At 34.8% G+C, this 23,475-nt stretch overlaps 1 protein-coding gene and 1 long non-coding RNA gene across 2 annotated transcripts in view; one reads left to right on the forward strand and one right to left on the reverse strand.

Moving 5' to 3' along the window:
* LOC149803185 (uncharacterized) overlaps window positions 1-23,475 on the forward strand; it is a 495,629-nt gene that overhangs the window by 220,462 nt on the left and 251,692 nt on the right. The window lies entirely within an intron of this gene.
* The window catches only part of LOC149803190 (carboxypeptidase E-like), a 46,110-nt gene that overhangs the window by 20,774 nt on the left and 1,861 nt on the right, over window positions 1-23,475 (reverse strand). The window contains exons 3-4 of the mRNA XM_089952806.1: window positions 17,884-18,045; window positions 1,244-1,407 (exon numbers count right to left, since the gene is read on the reverse strand). Of these exons, the coding sequence (XP_089808932.1) occupies window positions 1,244-1,407; window positions 17,884-18,045 (326 nt within the window). The remainder of the gene's footprint in view (window positions 1-1,243; window positions 1,408-17,883; window positions 18,046-23,475) is intronic.

A 23,475-nucleotide genomic window follows, 5' to 3' on the forward strand; every position in this document is an offset into this window, starting at 1 on the left:
TGCTTTGATTTCAGTTTGAAAGGTTAAAAGTACTTATATTGTGAAAATATAATACACAACCATGGCCACTTGTAAAAAGACTTTAAAAAATGAAAGAAAAACAAAATTTATTCTTTCTGGAGATAGAAAATTTGCATTATTTTCTTGGCACTAGCAGTTTCAGAGTTTTTGTTTGTGTGCTTTCAAAACAGTGTGGGGGACAGTGTGATACAGTCCGTCCATACATACAGCTGTACATGTTTAATGTCCTTGAACTCCTTGTACACGGGTAAAATTTGTTCACATGAAACTTGGGTCACTGATAGTCACATGGCTGTAACATGTGCCAACACTTTCGTAATTTTGATCTTGGTCTTGCATCATTGGGGAAATATGGGGGGAATTTACAAACATTTCTAGGACTTTTTGAATATTCAAGGAATTTTCAGAGATGAAACCAACTTTTTTTAAACATAAGGAGCTTCCAAGGCAACCCCTCAAATTCTGAGCTTTTTTTTAAAGGTTGTATCTACCCTTTGTATCTTTTGAATCTAATTTTGACCTAAATGAATAAAATTTCAAAATTAACCATTTATTCAAAGAATAACAATAATACACTGTCTGTACTCGCTTAAAGATCAGGTCCAGCTACAAACTGCACAGACCTAGATCTGCCATAACAACAACAACAACAATAATAATAAAACAATACTATTATCATCACCTATTTTCCTCAACGAATCAGTTAATGTAGTAAATCTGTAAATGTCTTTCAAAAGGAGAAAAAAAAGTGAAATATATTGATGATGATGATGATATATAAAAAAAACAGTGAAAACTAAAAGTCTCCACAGTGTGTAACTATTATGTCTAATAGCTGTGCCTTTTTGTTCTCAATTCAGTAGTTTTCTGCAATTTTAGAACAATGTATCAATGATTTTGTTAATTTTTTTTGTGCTACAATCAAATTTTTGTCCTATCTTGAGTATGTATGTATGTATGTATGTATGTATGTATGTATGTATGTATGTTACTGCCTTCAAATCAGCAAGGGGGTATGCCACAAGTTCTCACTACCAGCTACTTTAAGTAGGTAATTAAGTTACTGTATTGGAATATGTTTCAAAACTTTCAGTTTTAATTGTAATTTTATCATAATTTTAATTATCCTGTGTCTTCTTGTCCCAAAGCATGTGATGCTATTTTTAGAAAACATCAGTGCCGAGTGACGTAGATGCGATTCTGTACAACTGCTATAGCTTACTTGAATAATGCATCATCAGGTGACTTGGCATATTCCTGCTGCTTTCCACTGCGGGTGGCATCATAGGGATAGTTGGCAACCAGAGCACCATTGTGCATATTGGCAGATAGGACAAATGGGATTTCAAACAGCCATCTCATCACCATCTTTGTCTCAGGTTGAAGCTGTGGATAGATCAGAATGATGTTAATCTTGTGTATGACATAAGTATGATATACAAAATATCAGTATGATATACAAAATATCAGTATGATATACAAAAGATCCAATTCACAATATATTGCCCAGTGATTGACTACTACATAAAAATGATAACAACAGAACAAACTGCAACATGAGACAGTAACCACAAATGACAGACTTTTGTCTCTATTGAATTTGTATACCCCATCCAACTTTACAGTCATTTCTTTATAATCAGACTGCCATAAAACATGAAACTTTAGTCACTTCTTTATAATCACTGTCATACCCAACCCAACTTTACAGTAATTTCTTCATAATCAGACTGTCATACCCCACCCAACTTCACAGTTATTTCTTCATAATCTGACTGCATTAAAAAAAAAATACCTTTAGTCATTTCTTTATAATCAGACTGTCATACCCAACCGAACTTTAGTTATTTCTTCATAATCAGACTGTCATAAAAAAAAAACTTCAGTCATTTCTTCATAATCAGACTGTCATAAAAAAAAAACTTCAGTCATTTCTTCATAATCAGACTGTCATACCCCACCCAACTTTAGTAATTTCTTCATAATCAGAATGCCATAAAAAAAACCCCAACATTAGAGTCATTTCTTCATTATCAGACTGTCATACCCCACCCAACTTTACAGTAATTTCTTTATAATCAGACTGCCTTAAAACACCCAACTTTAGTCATTTCTTTATAATCCGATTGCCATAAAACACCCAACTTTAGTCATTTCTTCATAATCAGACTGTCATACCCCACCCAACTTTAGTCATTTCTTTATAATCAGACTGTCATACTCACCCCAACATTAGAGTCATTTCTTCATAATCTGACTGTCATACCCAACCCAACATTACAGACATTTCTTCATAATCTTACTGCCATACCCAACCCAACATTACAGACATTTCTTCATAATCTTACTGCCATACCCAACCCAACTTTACAGACATTTCTTCATAATCAGACTGCCATAAAAAAAAAACTTTACAGACATTTCTTCATAATCTGACTGCCATAAACAAACTTTAGTCATTTCTACATAATCAGACCATCATACCCCACACAACGTTACAGTAATTTCTTCATAATGAGACTGCCATAAAAAACCCAACTTTAGTCATTTCTTCATGATCAGACTGTCATACCCCACCCAACTTTAGTCATTTCTTCATTATCAGACTGTCATACCCTACCCAACTTTAGTCATTTCTTTATTATCAGACTGTCATACCCTACCCAACATTAGTCATTTCTTCATAATCAGACTGCCATACCTCACTCAACGTTATAGTGATTTCTTCATAATCAGACTGTCATACCCTACCCAACTTTAGTCATTTCTTCATAATCAGACTGCCATACCTCACCCAACGTTATAGTGATTTCTTCATAATCAGACTGCTATACCTCACTCAACGTTATAGTGATTTCTTCATAATCAGACTGTCATACCCTACCCAACTTTAGTCATTTCTTCATTATCAGACTGTCATACCCTACCCAACTTTAGTCATTTCTTTATTATCAGACTGTCATACCCTACCCAACATTAGTCATTTCTTCATAATCAGACTGCCATACCTCACCCAACGTTATAGTGATTTCTTCATAATCAGACTGCTATACCCTACGCAACTTTACAGAAATGTGCATTACCAACAGCCCTTAACAGGATACATCATGCTAAAAGATAAAGCCATTTGACCTCAGCAACCTGAAATTTTGCAGCTCCATAAGGGTAACATTTAGGCTACCATATGTACTTGCTAATAAGATACGTCCACTGCAAAGTGCATAGACCTAGAACTGCTGTCACATAATGCAACAGAAAATCTGGATCTGTGCAGTCTGTTTGGAGTAATCAGCAGAAAAAACAACACAGACCCTGACCAACAGGTACATTATGCTATTCATATCAGGATCTTTGTTCTTTGCAGTTTGACTAGACTTGTAAGCAAGTATATATGGTATTTAGAGTTTCAAGTTGAAAGTATCATATTCATTCTGTACAACAGAAACTATACTGACTTTGTCCTGTCTTACATTTACATTTACTGATATATATAAGTGTGTGCATCTGATTAATTTTGATTTTCTTTGCAGTTTTATACAGTATCAAAATAAAACATTATCAATAGGAGCCCTAATGGCAATTTTTGAGACAGCCTTAAAATGGTCAACTGATGGTTTATGTTTCCTTCAAATGCAAGAAAATCACTAATTTCAAATGGTTGTATTGTTTCTGGATAACCTAATTTTAAAGTATTGTCCAGCACCTTTCTTGCTTGCCGTGGTAACCGTAAAATTTTCATATCTTCAATGTCATCTTAACCAACAATTTTTGAACAGTGAAGCACCATTTTCTAGAGAAACAAAACAGGATTCTGGCGTCTAAAGACTCCACTTATCAAAAGATTTTACCATGGGGTAATAATATAACAGTGAAGCACCATTTTCTAGAGAAACAAAACAGGATTCTGGCGTCTAAAGACTCCACTTATCTAAAGATTTTACCATGGGTAATAATATAACAGTGAAGCACCATTTTCTAGAGAAACAAAACAGGATTCTGGCGTCTAAAGACTCCACTTATCTAAAGATTTTACCATGGGGTAATAATATAACAGTGAAGCACCATTTTCTAGAGAAACAAAACAGGATTCTGGCATCTAAAGACTCCACTTATCAAAAGATTTTACCATGGGGTAATAATATAACAGTGAAGCACCATTTTCTAGAGAAACAAAACAGGATTCTGGCGTCTAAAGACTCCACTTATCAAAAGATTTTACCATGGGGTAATAATATAACAGTGAAGCACCATTTTCTAGAGAAACAAAACAGGATTCTGGCATCTAAAGACTCCACTTATCAAAAGATTTTACCATGGGGTAATAATATAACAGTGAAGCACCATTTTCTAGAGAAACAAAACAGGATTCTGGCGTCTAAAGACTCCACTTATCAAAAGATTTTACCATGGGGTAATAATATAACAGTGAAGCACCATTTTCTAGAGAAACAAAACAGGATTCTGGCGTCTAAAGACTCCACTTATCTAAAGATTTTACCATGGGGTAATAATATAACAGTGAAGCACCATTTTCTAGAGAAACAAAACAGGATTCTGGCATCTAAAGACCCCACTTATCAAAAGATTTTACCATGGGGTAATGATATAACAGTGAAGCACCATTTTCTAGAGAAACAAAACAGGATTCTGGCATCTAAAGACTCCACTTATCAAAAGATTTTACCATGGGGTAATAATATAACAGTGAAGCACCATTTTCTAGAGAAACAAAACAGGATTCTGGCGTCTAAAGACTCCACTTATCAAAAGATTTTACCATGGGGTAATAACATAACAGTGAAGCACCATTTTCTAGAGAAACAAAACAGGATTCTGGCGTCTAAAGACTCCACTTATCAAAAGATTTTACCATGGGGTAATAATATAACAGTGAAGCACCATTTTCTAGAGAAACAAAACAGGATTCTGGCGTCTAAAGACTCCACTTATCAAAAGATTTTACCATGGGGTAATAATATAACAGTGAAGCACCATTTTCTATAGAAACAAAACAGGATTCTGGCATCTAAAGACTCCACTTATCAAAGATTTTACCATGGGGTAATAATATAAAAGTAGCGCATATAAATGTTTAAATTTTAATTTGAACATTCAGTACAGTATTGTGAAAATGGAAAGTTCTCGATTACTGTGTGGGTTGCAAAAAAAACTTTACTTACCATAACCTTGTTAATAATTTGACAAATACATGATCAGTATAACTGCACATCGCAAAACCTGTAAAAATCACATTCTAAAACATTGAACTCTTACAATTTTTATTCTGATAAATAATTGCAATCATGGCCATTCCTTGACATCTAAATTGAAAAACAATTCAAACATGTGCAACAATTCCTTTTAAAAATTTTGGCAAGTGAATTGCAATTGACATTGCAGTCAAACCTGTTAATAGCAGCCACCCATGGGGAAACAAATATGTGTGTGATTTGGATTTTTAACGTAGCTTTTTAAAAAAATCAGTCATATCACTATGATGTATGCAGTGTGGCAGTTTCTAGTCATGTCTAGCAATGGGACATCATGCTGCAGACATATAGCATGATGTCCCACCTAGTCACATTATCCTGACACTAGGAAGACCAGTCCTAACACTTCTCTTAAAGCTGAGCACTCAGCGAGGCTGCTCTTAGTACGATTTTGCTAAGTCTTTCATATGACTTGGCTGGGTTTCAAACCCGCAAACCCCCCCATCCCAGGCAGACACTAACCACTAGGCCAGCAAAGCAGTCTACAAACCCTTTTAATACCATCTGTCTCTTCCATCTTGACAAATACATGATCAGTATAACTGCACGCAGCAAAACCTGTAAAAATTAGATTCTAAAACCCTGAACTCTCTGCCCCATGACCTCCTGCATCCCAGGCAGACCCTCTAACTACTAGATGAAAAAAGAACAAAAGAAAACAAGAAAAACCCGTCCTTTGTACACAGGTGTATGCAGGTTTACCTTCCAAACATGGCTTGTGAACCAATACCATAATATTTATTATTTTTATTATTATTATTTATTTATTTTACTGCACTTTTCAACCAAATTGTAAAATACAAGTACAGTACATGTCTTTCTCTCCTAAAGTTATATTTCATAAAACATTAAAGTATCCCACTTTAATTCAGCCAAGAAATTAAATCATCACTTAATCTTTGAAAATAAATCACTGATCTTAGTTTCTTTGTGCACTATGACAAAATAATTTTATTACTAATGAACAGCTTACATATGATTATGAAAGTAAGGATTGACTCATTGCTCCACCAACTTGGATAATTAGGTTTAGAAACTGCTGCTCTCAAAAATAATACCTACAGTAGATTAACCAGTTGTACTCCTTGCTGAGATTTCTAGACAGTATGCTTATGCAAGAGGCATGTAATGAATAGGGAATGAAATATGGCTATTGTTAATAATACATGAACTTTACCTGCCTTTACAAGCAAGTTTTGTAAATACTGAATTTACCTGTGACCCAAATACTCCAACCTTAAATACAGTAGAACATGTCTTGAAAGACCATCTTTTTGCCAAAAAATTATGGTCTCTCAATACAGGTGGTCTCTCAATAACAGGTCACACTGCTATATAATCAATAAATTTGTGTATTGAGAATGTGGTCTCTCAAGACAGGTGGTCTCACACAGCAGTGGTCTTTCAAGACAGGTTTTAGTAAAACTTTTACTATACAAGCCAAATCAAGTTAAACTAAGATCTGGAGATTACTGGAAGAAAGAAAAAAATGCTTCTCAATCAAAATAAGACTAATTGCATGTTAATAAGCATGCATCAGAATCTGGTTCACATGAACCAGAAGCATCTAGACCTAAGTCTTAAGAATATATACAAGTACTGAAAATGTTTCAAATCATGTAATTCTTGGCATTCTTGTTGGCCGTTTTCATCACTGGGGTGTAAAGGTTAATAATGAAGTATACCGCTTTCTTCTAAGACAGCACTGCTGGCCAAATTTAAGAAGTAGCTAACTCCTAATGACATAATCCTATATTTTATTGTATATATTCAACCAGTGCCAGATTATGGCCTTAATATATGCAGAAACTGTTTCAAACAAGACCTTGATACAATTTAAAAAATACAACAACAAAAAAAGATCAGCACAAATACCTTTTGATAAACTTTTGATGCACCTTTAAATGGAACTGCTATACAATATATACATGTTTAGCCACATACACTGCACCACAATACATGTTTAGCCATATACACTGCACCACAATACATGTTTAGCCATATACACTGCACAATATATGTTTAGCCATATACACTGCACCACAATACATGTTTAGCCATATACACAGAACCACAACATCTACAAGACATGTTTAGCTATATACACTGCACCACAATATCTACAAGACACATTTAGCCACATACACTGCACCACAATATCTACAAGACACATTTAGCCACATACACTGCACCACAATATCTACAAGACACATTTAGCCACATACACTGCACCACAATGTCTACAAGACACATTCAGCCACATACACTGCACCACAACATCTACAAGACACATTTAGCCACATACACTGCACCACAACATCTACAAGACACATTTAGCCACATACACTGCACCACAATATCTACAAGACACATTTAGCCACATACACTGCACCACAACATCTACAAGACACATTTAGCCACATACACTGCACCACAACATCTACAAGACACATGTAGCCACATACACTGCACCACAACATCTACAAGACACATTTAGCCACATACACTGCACCACAATATCTACAAGACACATTTAGCTACATACACTGCACAACAACATCTACAAGACACATTTAGCCACATACACTGCACCACAACATCTACAAGACACATTTAGCCACATACACTGCACCACAACATCTACACGACATGTTGTTTGCAGCTGGATTTGACTTTAAACCAAGCATGTACAGTAGATGTTATATTGTATTGTCATCATTTGTATCATTTATTGGTTCCACAAAGTGTCACTGAAATAAGTGTAATTTACAGCAGTACAACTCCAATACACATATGTAACATGACAGTATTCTCATACTTCTGTGCACATGGGCAAATTACTAATTAAATCATATTTCAGAGTTTTAAATCATAATCTTTACAGGTATCGAAGGAGTTACATCATTTTATGCCTACATTTACAAGTAAAACTATGGGGATTACCAACAGCGTTGAATTTGTAGATCTGCCAAGAAATTTGCACCAAGAATTCACCAAAGATGGCAAAACAGTTCCAGAACAACCAATCTGACATTACTGTCTTCTTAGATAATAAATGCCAGTGATTTGTGCCAAACAAAAAAAAAAAACAACTGGAGAACTCGAATTATGACGAGTGGGTGAAGACATGCTTCAATAATTAAAATATAACTTGGTTATTTTGTCATAAATGAAGACAGCGGAATTGCAGATGTCTTAAAACCTTTTCCAAAATTAACATATCGTGGGAAGAGAATTGCCTTATCTGAAAGTTTTTTATTCTTCTAACCTTAGCTGTCATCAATTTCTCTGTAGTGCATGGCATATTATCCAATTAGCAATACATCTGGTGTAAAAATAGAAGTATTGAAGCTGTAACTAGTTAAACTGACATTTCCCCTTCCTCCCACAAGTTTTACAACTAATAACAGTCCATTTATGATAGCCTTACTAATAGTGTTAAATACATATTGATTAAACATCAAAACTAGCATGCAAAAATTGATAGTATCTTTATGCCTTATTAATTTGCTAACTTGATATGTCTGTAACTGATGCTAACATAAAACAGGATATTGACTTTCACAACAAATTGAAAAGCAATTATTAAGTAAAATAAGAGTATTGTGAACAGCATATTATACTCCTGCCCCATGTTTAATTGTCCCATACTTAAGCGCTAATAATAAGGCACGGAAGGCTCTGGAGACTATTGACCAACGGGACTCAATGACCTGAACCACTGGTCAATATAGTCTCAAACTAAACTTACTGTGCAGAAACCAGTATTTTCATTTAATGACCATGATCTCTGACTTGCACTAGACCTCAGAATCTAAAGGTATTTTATTTCCCTAAGTACAGTATACGCACAAACTTTGATCAAGGAACATACTCTAAAACGTAAGTTACTCTGCAAAACCCATTTTTCCAAAACAATTCCAAAATCAATAAGCTCTATTCTAACCAATGTGTAAGTTATCTTTACATTTTTATAATGGTACAAGGAGAAAGAATCAAGGAAAACCCCAGGAAGAACTAGAGACACACTGGAAGCCATTCTTACATACTCATGCTGGCAGAGACCTAGACTCTAACCACACAGACAATGGTGAAATCTAAGTAATCTGTAAAGGTGCCTTAGACCATTTGGCACACCCAAGGAACCTTGGGGGTCTCAGTCATAAGTAATAATAAAATAATTATCCCTAACTAACACTTCCAAATATTCTACACTACAATTTCAGCTACACCATATGAATCACCACTCCACTTAGTTTCCCTCATTTTACCTCTACAATCCCTCCTCATTCTCTCGCAATCTATGTATGACATACCAACACCTACTATCTATACTGTATGACATACCAGCACCCACTATCTATACTGTATGACATACCAACACTCTCTATCAATAATATATGACATAGAAACACTCCCTATCTACAATATATGACATACCAGCACTCACTATCTATACTATATGACATAGAAACACTCCCTATCTACAATATATGACATACCAGTACCCACTATCTATAAGACATACCAACACCCACTATCTGTCCTATATGATGATGTTGTTGTTGTTGTTGTTGTTGTTCTAGGGTTTAACGCCATTTTTCAGCACAAGATAGGCTATACATGGCGGCCAGTATAATTGGTGGAGGAAAAACCCTGGAAAACCCAGGGAAGAACCACCGACCCATGAGAAGCTACTGGCAGGCTTTCCCACGTACCCACGCTAGCTGAGCTTTGGACTCGAACCCACGCAGACAGAGGTGAGATGGCAGTGATCCGGAACAGTGAGCGCTTTAGACCACTCTGCCACTTGGGGCCCCCCTATATGATGTACCAACACCCATTACCTATACTATATGGCATACCAACACTCACTTCCCTTATATACAGAAATATGATTGGCTAACCCTTACTAAATGAAGGATAGGTCCTACAGACCATGCAGCAACTAAATGCTAACCCAGCATTTAGGAGAATATGACCATGTTCCCAAGATTGTCAATGTTTTACCGACTCCCACAATCTACATCTTTTCAACTGTCCCTGCACGTTGATTTGCTTTCCAAATTTCTCCTCTGTACTTCTTGCTAATTTGAAACCTGATAATGGTAACTGTTGATTCGGTTACATGTATTTCTAGCCATCCTGCCCTATTTGACCTTCACAACACTTAACTTTTTCTTACATATATCCTTCAGTATTATTATGCATATTAAGAATTTCTTAAATGTAACAGGATTTTTAAAAACCTAAACAAAAGACAACACTTGTTCCTTGGAAGTACTATTTACATGCATCAAGATCAACCAATTAACTTTGCATTTGCTACTCCACTACATAAAATTCAACATTTGTAAAACAATATTTAATCTAAGTTTCTAAGCAACATAATATAATGAAAAGATGAAGGTGGACGGGAAAACTAAATTTACATCAATACAACAATAGTATCATCACTGACATTGTCCATCACAAAGTACATCCAAATTCCTTCTGATCTTTTAGTTGAGTAGCATCATCAACACATGCATGACTGCCAGTGTGCACTATAACGCAAGCAATGTAGATCATACATGACAGGGAAAATATGACTATGTATATTTCTAAAATTAGGACAATTAGAAATCTAACATGACAGGGAAAATATGACTATGTATATTTCTAAAATTAGGACAATTATAAATCTTACATGACAGGGAAAATATGACTATGTATATTTCTAAAATTAGGACAATTAGAAATTGCAGGTATTTCTTCACTCAATTTTGTCTTGTCTAGCCAAATGAATACTTCATGTGTCACATTTACTTTCATACCACACACATGTATTTCTCATGTTATCTCTACTACAACAATCCATGCCATCCTATTATTCTCAGACCGCTCCAGTGGAAAAGTGGTTAGAGTGTCCATCTCGGATGCAGGAGGTCTCAGGTTCAAACCCCAGCTAAGCCATACCAAAGTCCAATAAAAATGGTACTAACAGCTGCCTCACTAGGCACTTAGCATAAAGAGGTTAGTGCTAGGACTGGTTGGCCGGGTGTCAGGATAATGTGACTGGGTGGGACATGATGCTACATGTCTACGACATGATGCCCCAGTGCTAGATATCACCATAAACTGCCATACTGCAGACATTGTAACAATATGACAGAAACATTGTTAAACCTATGTTTAAAAAAAAAATCCAAACAAAAAGAATTGGGTCTTATCTTGCATTTAGTTTGTTCTCATAAATATAAAAAAGAAGGCTTCAACAGCTAAATGGAGAATAGTGTTTGTCTTTTTGTAAGTAGTATTTGTTTTTGTTTTTATGTTTGTTTTCTCATCATATACAAGTAATTAGGTGTTATTTTATTCTGTTGCTAATTATGTGGTTTGCACTTAACGGTTTCTTGTAACCCTAAGAGTTTTATGTTGGGTATTTGAAACTCCCTAATTAAACAAGGGGATAAATCCATCTCCTGTACCCAGGTATTTTCTTGTTTTTCTTTCATTTAAAATGGTACCACTTTCTACCTTTTCATTACCCTGTTAACAAGGTTTACAGCACAAAATCTTGTCTACAGTTTGCCAGACTGTCTGATTACCTGTTGCCCTGGATGAATCATGATTTGGGTCAACAGGTTGTGTCTGTATTTTTATCAGCAGATTAACAATGGATGAATTCCCTTTCTTTATTTATCCACTGACCTGGTTGAATGGTGTCTTATATATATATATATATATATATATATATATATATATATATATATATATATATATATATATATATATACCTAATGCCTGCTGGCATGGATTAAAGACTTAATAAGCTTATCTGTCTTGTAATTACTCAGTTTAAATCTATGATTATCTAACAAATGGCTGAGGTAGTACTGGCCAACCCATTTATGACACAACTTGGAAGACATGCCTAATGAACATAAGGGCAGTGTAACCACACTTTCTGACCCAAATAAAACAAAGATGCTTTGGCTGTATTATCATGCAGCTCTTTCTACTTAGCCTGAGCCTGTTGAACTTTATCCTCAGTGATTTCTTCATACACCTCATGACATTCAAGGATTTTAGCCAAAAGTGACTGAGCTGATTTGCCAAAGAGGGTATTAATAATGTATCAGTGTTAATGTAACATTCTCTCCCCAATAAAAAAAAAAAACAACAAATAATGGGTGCAAACTGTTTTCAGTGAGTTGATGTTGTTGTTGTGGGGTTTAACGCCATTTTTCAGCATACAATTGGCTACACAAAGTGGCCAGTATTAATGGTGGAGGAAGAACCCGGGAAAACCCTGGGAAGAACCACCGACCCACGAGAAGCTACTGGCAAGCTTTCTCACATACCCACATTGGCCAAATCCGAGACTCGAACCCATGAATACAGGGGTGAGATGGCAGAGATCCATAACAGAGAGCGCTATAGACCAATTGGGGGCCCTCAATGAGTTGAAGGTGTGGCCCTATAACAAACCATCACTTTGCAATAGGTTTGGCCAAACTGACTGTTTTTTCACTAGCTAAACTCTCAGGGCAATTTCTGTTCTGACATTTATGTACTTGCAAGTTGCATTCCCCTCTAGTTAGAATGAAGAGTGATGGTAGAGGTGAAAGAAGAGAAACTTACTGGAGTGGTGAGACCTCTTTGAAAACCAAGTGGCTAAAACCAGTGTAGAAAATTTTGAGAGGTGGGGTGGACAGAAACTTTTAATATACAGTAGAACTTGTCTTGAAAGACCACCCCTTCTGCCAGAAAATTATGGTCTCTCAAGACAGGTGGTCTCTAATAACAGGTCATAACACTATATAATCAATAAATCTGTGCATTCAGAATACAAAACAAAGATACAGACAAAACTAATAAATCCCTTTATTCAAAAATGTAAGCTGCACTCTTTTCAAAATTAGAAGTCTTTCTCACCTGTAACATCATCACAGGACACACTATAGAGTAAAAGACAGTCCCGATTTGATACCTTTATGACAGGCAGATGGGTGCATTAAGTGAAACCACACAAGGGATGCCTGCTCATAATGGACAGTTATCAACCTTTTATCTTCATTTCATGATAATTTTCAAATGACCTTTTATAATGGACACTTGTTTATAAAAACAAACTTACTTTAGTAGTTACATGACAGTCCTCCACTGTCAGTTTTTTGAACATGATCATTACATATTATAAACATGATCATTACATATCATAAACATGATCATTACATATCATAAACATGATCATTACATATCATAAACATGATCATTACATATTATAAACTTGCTTCAGCACATAGTATGATTTTCATTCCAGAAACGGAAAAAGTGTGCTGTGGTTGAAAGCTGAAAAAGCGAGGTCATTTAAGAAGAAAAATTGTTGCAACTATCCTTACCTATTTCTTATTTATTCAAAAAATTCAAACACATGTGTATATCATTATCAGCTTTGAATATCATTAACCTTCCAAACTAGGATTGAATTCTTCATGCTTGAGTAATAATTCACCTCTGTTTTAGACATGCAAGTTTACATTTTCTCCCCTATGTATACTACTTTGGAAATAACTGCTTTGGCATTTAACAGAATATTTGCAGAGTTTCCCCTTGGGGTGCAATATTCTGAGTGAAAAAATCCTCTTGGTGTCAGAACTGGGGGTCAGACTGAGTAAAACAAACAAACCTCAGTGTCATAACTGAGGGTCAAATTAAAACTTTGAGGGTCTCTGATGGACTGCAATGTACTGCACATACTGTACAGTATTGTATTGTCCTGTATTGTACCTGTATTGTACTGCAATGTACTGCACTGTACTCCATCATACTTTACTGAACTGTATTGTATTGTACCTGTATTGTACTGTAACGTATTGCACTGTACTCCATCATACTTTATTGAACTGTATTGTAATGTACCTGTATTGTACTGCACTGTACTCCATCATACTTTACTGAACTGTATTGCATTGTACCTGTATTGTACTGCAACATATTGCACTGTACTCCATCATACTTTACTGAACTGTATTGTATTGTGCCTGTATTGTACTGTACTGTATTGCACTGTACTGCACCTTTATTGTATTGTACCTTTATTGTACCGTACTGTATTGCACTGCACTGTAACGTATTATACTGTACGTGTATCATACTGTACTATCATAGTGTACCTGTATTGTACTGGACTGTACTGTACTATACTTAAATTCATGCAAATGTCTCTGGTGGGAATGTTTCTTGTTTTCTTTACATTGTTATAAATTTTTGCCAATTCTTTTAATTTGTGGCTGAAAAATTTGTAATTTACAGTAAAGCTGGGTGCCACAAAAATTTATATACATTGGCATTTCTGAACATACCGCAATATGTACTATGGTATATCGCAATTATATTAGACAAACAATTTAATGTTCTTGGGCATGAGCCTGACATCTTAAACATTTCCATCTGTCAATATCTGGAAAAATATCTTGCTCTGATTTATAGCAAATAAATATAAATACCATATTATTGCCATTATGTTATTTGAAGACCCTGCTACAGTTATCTATAGATTTAAATAAAAAAATAACAGCCCCCACCCCCAGTGAAAATTAAAAAGAAGGACAAAAAAATATGTGTTTCCATTCAGTCTACCATCCCTGTTTCTCATTACTGACTAGCACATTTTTCCCAGATGGTTAAAAAAAAAATAATCACAAAAATCACGTTTATTATACCTAATGTTTAAACAAAACAGACCTGCCTACCCTAATTTTAAAATACGTACAATAGGAAACATGTATTTTTGTTTGCCTAAGTACCTTACTGTAGACGAATGTTCTATGTGAATGTGAATTCTTACATATTTTGTGATCTAAAACATGATTATGCTTACACTAAAGATGCCCCATGAAAGACAATGTGCTAACAATAGAGAGCTTGTTGATAAAAATAGGAAGTGTTTAACACCAAAGCCTACAATTCTATAGCTATGCCATTGATATAATAGGCAGGGAAACTTTGAGTGGGATGTCAACACCCAAGCAAGATATTTATCAGAGTAGATGAGTAAACATAAATCACACTTACTCAACAAATGAGAAAATATTTAGTGGACTTGAGAAACTACATAAAATTCAAACAGAAAACAACTCCTCTCCTGAAAATCTAAAGATTCGCGGTCTTATCATGCAAAAACAAATCTGGGCCCTCAGTGGCCGAGTGGTCTAAAGTGCTCACCGTTACAGATCATTGCCATCTCACCTTTGTCTGCGTTGGTTCGAGTCTCGGGTTCGGCCATTGTGGGTATGTGAGAAAGCTTGCCAGTAGGTTCTCGTGGGTCAGTGGTTTTTTGGGGGGTTTTCCCAGGTTATTCTTCCACCATTTGTACTGGCCGCCATGTATAGCCTACCTGGTGCATTAAAACCCTACAAGCCTACCTGGTGCATTAAAACCCTACAAGCCTACCTGGTGCATTAAAACCCTACAACAACATCAACAACAACAACATAAACAAAGTAACATCTGCTAGTAAGTAAGTGAAACTGATGGGAATGATTTTAGAGGAATCCAAAATTTTAGCCAAAATATGGATTTGGCCCAGGCATCAAGTACATCATATTTGGATACTATATTGATGTATATGACATGTAAGGTTAAACAACATAATTATACATGTAATAATCACAATTAATTTGAAATTAATGCTACTGTTTTTGTAAAGAAAAAAGTTTTGAAATTATTTATCATGAAAAATGAAAACATCCTCTTAATATAACTAAATTCATAACAAAATGACAAATGGAATTTCCATTCATTCTGCACTGATGAAAACTAATGAAGTACCAGTAGAGTGAAAAAGTACCATAGTATGTACCACTGGTAAAAATAGCAGGGTAAACCAGTAATGCTACACACCTCTTGTTGCTGATGTTTTGGGTTTATCATCATTTCTCAATGCAAGGTTATACACAGCAGCAGGAAAGACCCTGAACACCCCACTAAGAAACACCAACCCACAGGTAGCTAGTGTCAAGATTTCTTAAATACCCACAATGGCCAAGGTGGAGACTTAAATCTGTGTGGACAGAGGTGAATTAGCACTGATTGGTAAAGGCAAGCACTTGAGACCATTCTGCCAACCAGCCATCCTGCACCTCTACGTAACATTGGATATATATATATATATATATATATATGGTATCCAAAAGGAAATTCAAACAGTGTAATTTCATATTAAATATAAATAATGTTACAAAAAGTAGACCTGCCTACCTTAATTGTAATACAAGTGCAACAGAAAACACAATTATCATTTGTTTTCCTAAGTACCTGGTTTGCCTAAGTTTGGTGTTTATTCAGTCAAGGATCCTAACATGAGAAAAAGATAAAATCAGTGAACTGCCAGCTTATACAATACTAATATTTTTTCTGCTGTAAGACTTTGTTTTCTTTAGAAAAAACTAATTCTTGCTCATTTTCTAAGATATATATAATAAAACCATGGAAAAAACAACAACATTGTGTTCATGGAAAAAGAATGCCCATCTGAAAAACTGACTCAGATACAAAACCTAACATCATTTGGATGCCACGGAAAGCTAAGTTACACATTTTCATCACCTCTGGTATTGCTACCTCATCTGGATTACAAGGAAAGCTTATAATGATTCCAGTGAAACTAGAAATGGATGACCCTACCCTCTGTACATATTCTTCAATAAACTGTGAAAGGAAAAAACCAACTAATGATGGCAGAATGTATGCATGTACATGTATGTATGAAACCATAAGATGACACTTAAAATGCATAAAACAAGATCTGTGCTTGTGAAACATATGGCGCCAATGTAGACATGAAAATCAAATGCTGAAGTCCAAAAAATACTGAAATTGAACATACTGACATAATTGCATGAAAATTTAATCTGGTAATCTTATGTATACAAATGTGCATATAAATTTAATTTGTCTATCTAATGTTCCTGCAGATTGATCTATGTTTGTTCTACTGATTACTCCGAACAAACTGCACAAACACAGATTTGCTTGTGTGTATTGTGCCAGCAGACGAGTCTGTGCTTTTTGCATTTGGACTAATGCTATAAGTGAGTAAATATTGTAAGTATTTTACTCATTTTAAATGTAATATGTGCCACACCTATTGAGCTAGCAGTAGAAATGTCTGTGATACAATCAAGTAGTAGACGCCAACATTACATGCCAATCAGATGACTATGACTGAACAAAGCAAAAACATCATCGGTTGGGCCAATGCAGGTACAAGAGATAACAGCAAAGTGAGTTGTGAATTATCCTGGACTATCTTAATTAGCTGTAAGAAGCAATAAAAACGGGTGTCATTTAAGTGATGGAGCTTGGGAATTAGGGTTTATGTTTATTTAAATGAATAATATTTAAAGATGAACATAGAAAAGCTTATCAGCTGGTTAAAAGCATCATCATGACTGACAAATGGTTCAGGAACGAAAATTGCAAATGCATAATATAGCTAAATTTAATGTGCCTGTGTTCAATGGCTTTTGCTAACAAGCTTCTCTCAAGATGCACCTGATACAAAAATAGGGGCACAGTGTCAATGATAAGCATAAAGACTTACATCATATGAACTAAATGCTTGTGACAGCTTTTCCAGGTGATTGTTCCTGCTGTATCTTTCCTTTTCATAGCCGTACATAATCTTGTTGAGGTTAGGGAAATTTCTGTTGAGATCAACACCATTGGCATTGGCTCTGCCATTCAACCAATCCTTTTCACCTTTCTGAAAATGAAATTATTTTGAGAGAAGAAAAAAAATTCCGGTAATTTCCAATAAAAATGGTAACACAAAACAATCTTGGCTGAACCCCCAAAATGTGTTTCTGCTAACAGTGTTAAAAAAAGGTACAAAGGTCAGTACTAATTTTTTTATTGCCTTTTTGTATCTAGCTGATTCCAACTTAAAAAAAGCCATTTGCAGGTGAAAAACAAGACATAGTCAGTACCAATTCTTTCCTTTCCATCCATTATAAGAAGTCAACAGGTCAGGGGGGATGTCAGTTTACCAGAAACAGACATTTGTTAGTGAATGGCTTTAAAACAAAATTGTAATAATGACACAGTATTTTCATATGATTTTGCATTGGATGTAGCAGATCACTATGGTAAAAATTTCTGAACAGATCCATTCTCCTCTTTCAAACAACACTAATGCTAATGTTTCTCAATGATACTATAATAATTTCTAAAGTGGTTCATGTTCTTCATTTCAAAACAGTCTTTTCCCATTTAAATACAGTTAGTCCCACCACCCTATGTCGTGTTAGTTTTTCAGCGCTGGAAGAAATCAGCTGATTAGCTAAGAAAACCAGATGAGACATATGTTTTTTGTGCGCATTCACAAAACACTGCATATAGTAAAATAAGGAAAAAAAGCTTTAAAAAATTGGACAGCATTAAAATAAACATTAAAATTATTTTTTGCCGCAAATGTTTCAGACTTTTAACTACTGCGGCCCTTGTTACTCCTGCTGCCCATAGTCATAATAATGCGAGTCAATAACAGTTACTTTATAAATACATTAGTGTCCTGTCGTGGTGAAGCTAACTATACTGATAATTGCTGTCAGCCATGTTCATCAAAAACATCCACATTCCATCCTTTTCCCTGCCCCATATTCATATTTGCTGGGGGAAAGACTATATTATATATACAGTAACAATGACTACATCACAGGTCGAGCTGCTTTTCTTCCTTGTTTTTGTTCTTTAATCAATATCAATAAATATGGTTACAACCTTATGATAGCACACGCAGCATCCAACCAATCAAGAGAAAACTCCACATGGCAAAAATGATTTCATCTTTGGTTATGTACAAAAATCAATACAGATTATCCAAAGAACAATGGAATCATGGGCAGATTTCAAATTTGATTTTGCAATAACCATTCAGTTCATCCTTTGTGGTGATTCCAGTTCACAGGAGAATTCCTAATTCATTACATCTGCATTCCTTTTTTTAAGGCCACGCAATGAAGCAATTTAAGCGAAATAGTCACACTAGGAGCCAATCATTTTTCCTAATACACCATGCCTTCCATTTCCTCCAGTTACTTTTGTGTCAATTTTCCCTTCAAAGATGAAGGTGGAAAGTTGATAAAAGAAGTATTTTTTTACAGCAATGGAATTCAGACTGAAAATTCACATGTAATCCTTGAAACAATTTAGTATGAAAAACTTAATTTTTGTATCCCAGTCAGAAGCAAATTATAACTCTGTTGATTGACCAAGGTCAAATATTAACCACCAGATTTACTCACTTATAAGTCAAGTAAAATTGCAAACAACAAAGATCCTGACATGCCATAGCATCATGCACCTGCAGATCAGGGTCTATGTTGTTTATTCTACTGATTACCCCTAACAAAGTGCACAGACCCAGATTTGCTGGTGCATTAAGTCATGGCAGATCTGAGTCTGTGCAGTTTGCAGCTGGAGTCATTTTTTAATGAAGTATACATGTATATGGTACGTCATTTGTTCTAATGGTTATTCCTAACAAAATGTACAGAACCAGATCTGCTAATGGTCTGATCTTAAAAACAAGTATATATGGTAAATTTATCATTTTATTCTCCATTTCAGTTTACCAAAAGATCTACCTATTGTCAAAGCATTTAGCTGAAAAAGGAATATAAATATCATCGAGTGATGCTGAAATTCATGATTTGACATCGGAATCAGTGAGTGAAGAACAGAAGAATAATCTGAATAATCATTCGATTAAAGCTAAGATATACCTGGTCTAGGTATAATCATTCAATTAAAGCTAAGATACACCTGGTCTAGGTATAATCATTCAATTAAAGCTAAGATACACCTGGTCTAGGTATAATCATTCAATTAAAGCTAAGATACACCTGGTCTAGGTATTTCTACAGTCAATGAAATAGGTATTCTCATGATAATACAAATTTGTTCACAAAGCCTTTGTTCTGTTGTTTTAGGAACACATACAAATTTCAGAATACAAATATGTATGCAGGAAGTTAATGAATAACAATAACAAATGGCAAACACAACAAGAATAATAATAATAATAATAATAATAATAATAATAATAATAATAAATACAACAAACGAACCACATTTAGTTGGTAGTAAATTATTTATTTTATACAATTATTTATACTTGAACAACAGGACATTAATTGCTAATTCCACAACCAATAAGCTAAAAGTAACCTCTGAATTATAATGTGTGATTAGTAGTAATTCAGAAAGGATTAAAGATGCTAATAGATCATGGTTTGATTACTAAAAAGCTGAAACATAAAAGAAACAATTTAACATTTCTGGTATTCTTTCTGCAGGATTAGTTTGTTGAGACGGTTTAAACTATGTGTTCAGAAATAATTGGACAGGATTAAAAAGATGTTAATGGATTATAGCTGGATTAGTTATCACTAAATAGCTGAAGTAGCAAAAACATATCAGTTTGCCTTCAGTATTTAAAATTTGTTGAGATATCTAAGTTGTGCTATCTTCCAATGCTAAAACATCAAAATCTAAACACCAATATATCACACAAGATACTACACAGAACTCAAAAATGGCCAGAAACAGGAATCTGAATGGATGGTATCAAGTTCAAATGGACCCATATATGGATACAAGTTTATGGTGTGCTCATTTATAAGTCAAATCAAACTAAAAGCAAGAAAGATTCTGAAATGCCTAAGCGTAATGCACCTGCAGATCAGGGTCTATGTTGTTTGTTCTACTTATTATTCCTAACAAACTACACAGATCCAGATCTGCCGGTGCATTATATGACAGCAGATTTGGGTCTGTGCAGTTTGTAGCAGGACTCATCATATAAGTGAGTAAATAAAGTACACATTCTGCAATTCCTGTGAAGTCAATTTTAAGAATTCCCAAATTCAACCCAAACAGCATTAATCTTCATTAATTCTGGCAGGAATCAGCAGCAACCTGATTCTACCCACTGGCAGGAAATGATCTGAACTTCTTTGTGGACTCAGCAGAGGAAATGTTCTATTCTGAGGAAAATTCAGGCAAACTCTAGAGGAAACCTTTATCCATTAACAGTATGTCATCTCCTAAGTGCTGAGATCAACATTGATGAAGAGGACTGCCATAAATATAATAAAGGCAATCATCTAATATCAAAGGCTACAAATGCTTGTGATACATATAAGGGCAGTATGAAAGGCAAAATCTAACTCTGAAAGAACTAATGTGACGAGATGATGCACATATTTTAATAATAGAAATAGGAAATGTATTCATTACTTGTAATTTGTGTCTAATTACATGTTAAAAATCAGGTTAATGAAATCCTCTTAAGTCAAAATGCCTGACCAAATTCTGAGGATCTCCTGATCTGTCCTAAGCTGACCTCAATGTTGTGTCACATTTATGCATACTTGCTGATCTGTCTTAAGCTAATCTCAATGTTGTGTCACATTTATGCATAATTGCTGATCTGTCTTAAGCTGACCTCAATGTTGTGTCACATTTATGCATACTTGCTGATCTGTCTTAAGCTGACCTCAATGTTGTGTCACATTTATGCATACTTGCTGATCTGTCATAAGCTGACCTCAATGTTAGTGTCACATTTATGCATACTTGCTGACCTGTCCTAAACTGACCTCAATGTTGTGTCACATTTATGCATACTTGCTGATCTGTCCTAAGCTGACCTCAATGTTGTGTCACATTTATGCATTCTTGCTGATCTGTCTTAAGCTGACCTCAATGTTGTGTCACATTTATGCTACTTGCTGAACTGTCCTAAGCTGACCTCAATGTTGTCACATTTATGCATACTTGCTGGGCTGACTAATATTCAGTCATGTAAATAAAGATATTTTCAGGCAATATTTAGAGAAATAAATCATTTTCATTTTTTATACACACTATCCAGATAGAAAAGTAATTATTTTTTTATTATTTGGATATTTTGGGTCAATGAAGAACAAAGTAATATTTTACTTTGGGTTTAATGCCATTTTTTGGAACATGATAAACCATAAAAGGCAGACAGTTTCATCTGGTGGAGGAAGAATCTGGGAAAATCCCAGGAAGAACCAATGACCCATGGGAAACAATTGGTTTTCTCACATACCCACATTGGCCAAGCCTGAGACTCAAATCCACCCAGACAGTGAAAATACTGATCGGTAAAGGCAATCATTTTAGACCACATAGCGCTCCAGGCCCTGAAGTAAAATGGACAGTCTTCATGTTTGTTACACAAATCCAATTGCCCATCATTCAAGATGGAGATCATGTGGCATTTAAAAATAGGAGCAACATAAGGACAATTATGTTTTGTATGATTTTAAAAAACCCACCAATTATATATTACATAAAAAAAATTTTGCTTTGCAGTTTCTTTTACTGGGTAAAATAAATTCATTTGATAGGTTTCTCTCACTGCTAAGCAAGAAAATCAAAGAAAATTATTTGAGTTATAATAAATAAGGATTAATGTTGGTCAATTCTGTCTCAAATAAAGCACACCAAAAGTAATAATACAGTAACAACATCTTTTGAGAAAATACTGAATGATATGTCACTTTACAATGTAACAATAGGCAACATGTGTCTATACTTCACATATGCCCAAAACAGCATCAATTTCTATTTAGTTTTCAAAAAATATGAAGTTTCAGACACAAAGAATTTCAGGATATATATATATATATATATATATATATATATATATATATATATAACAGGATTCACGCGCAATCATACTGGTAATGGTATAAGCTAATTAAAAAAAAACATTTTTGCATTATTTCCTAACTTTTTCTCTTTTGGGGAAGTTCTGTATTCTCCTTTTAGTTCTGAATCCTGACTGAGATTTTCATTACAATGCTTTCCTTAAACATTTCATTCCCAATTCTCCAGGAGCATTCTGTCGACTTTATGACATTGTGACGGTAATACTCTGCCTTCATTAATATATCACAAACATGTTAAATTTGGTAAAGATGAGGATATTTCAAGAAAGCAGAAGATGATCTTAGATTTTCCACATGTACAAGGAATAAACAGAAACTAAAACAACCAGAGTTAGAAGTCAAAATGACCAGGATTAATCCCTGACTGTGTACCATACTTTGTAATTTGAATCTTGTTCATTAAATGGATAAAATATCCCAACACCAACATC

Source organism: Sinohyriopsis cumingii, chromosome 3 (assembly GCF_028554795.1).
Source record: "Sinohyriopsis cumingii isolate HCF-2022 chromosome 3, ASM2855479v2, whole genome shotgun sequence".
NCBI lineage: Eukaryota > Metazoa > Mollusca > Bivalvia > Unionida > Unionidae > Sinohyriopsis > Sinohyriopsis cumingii.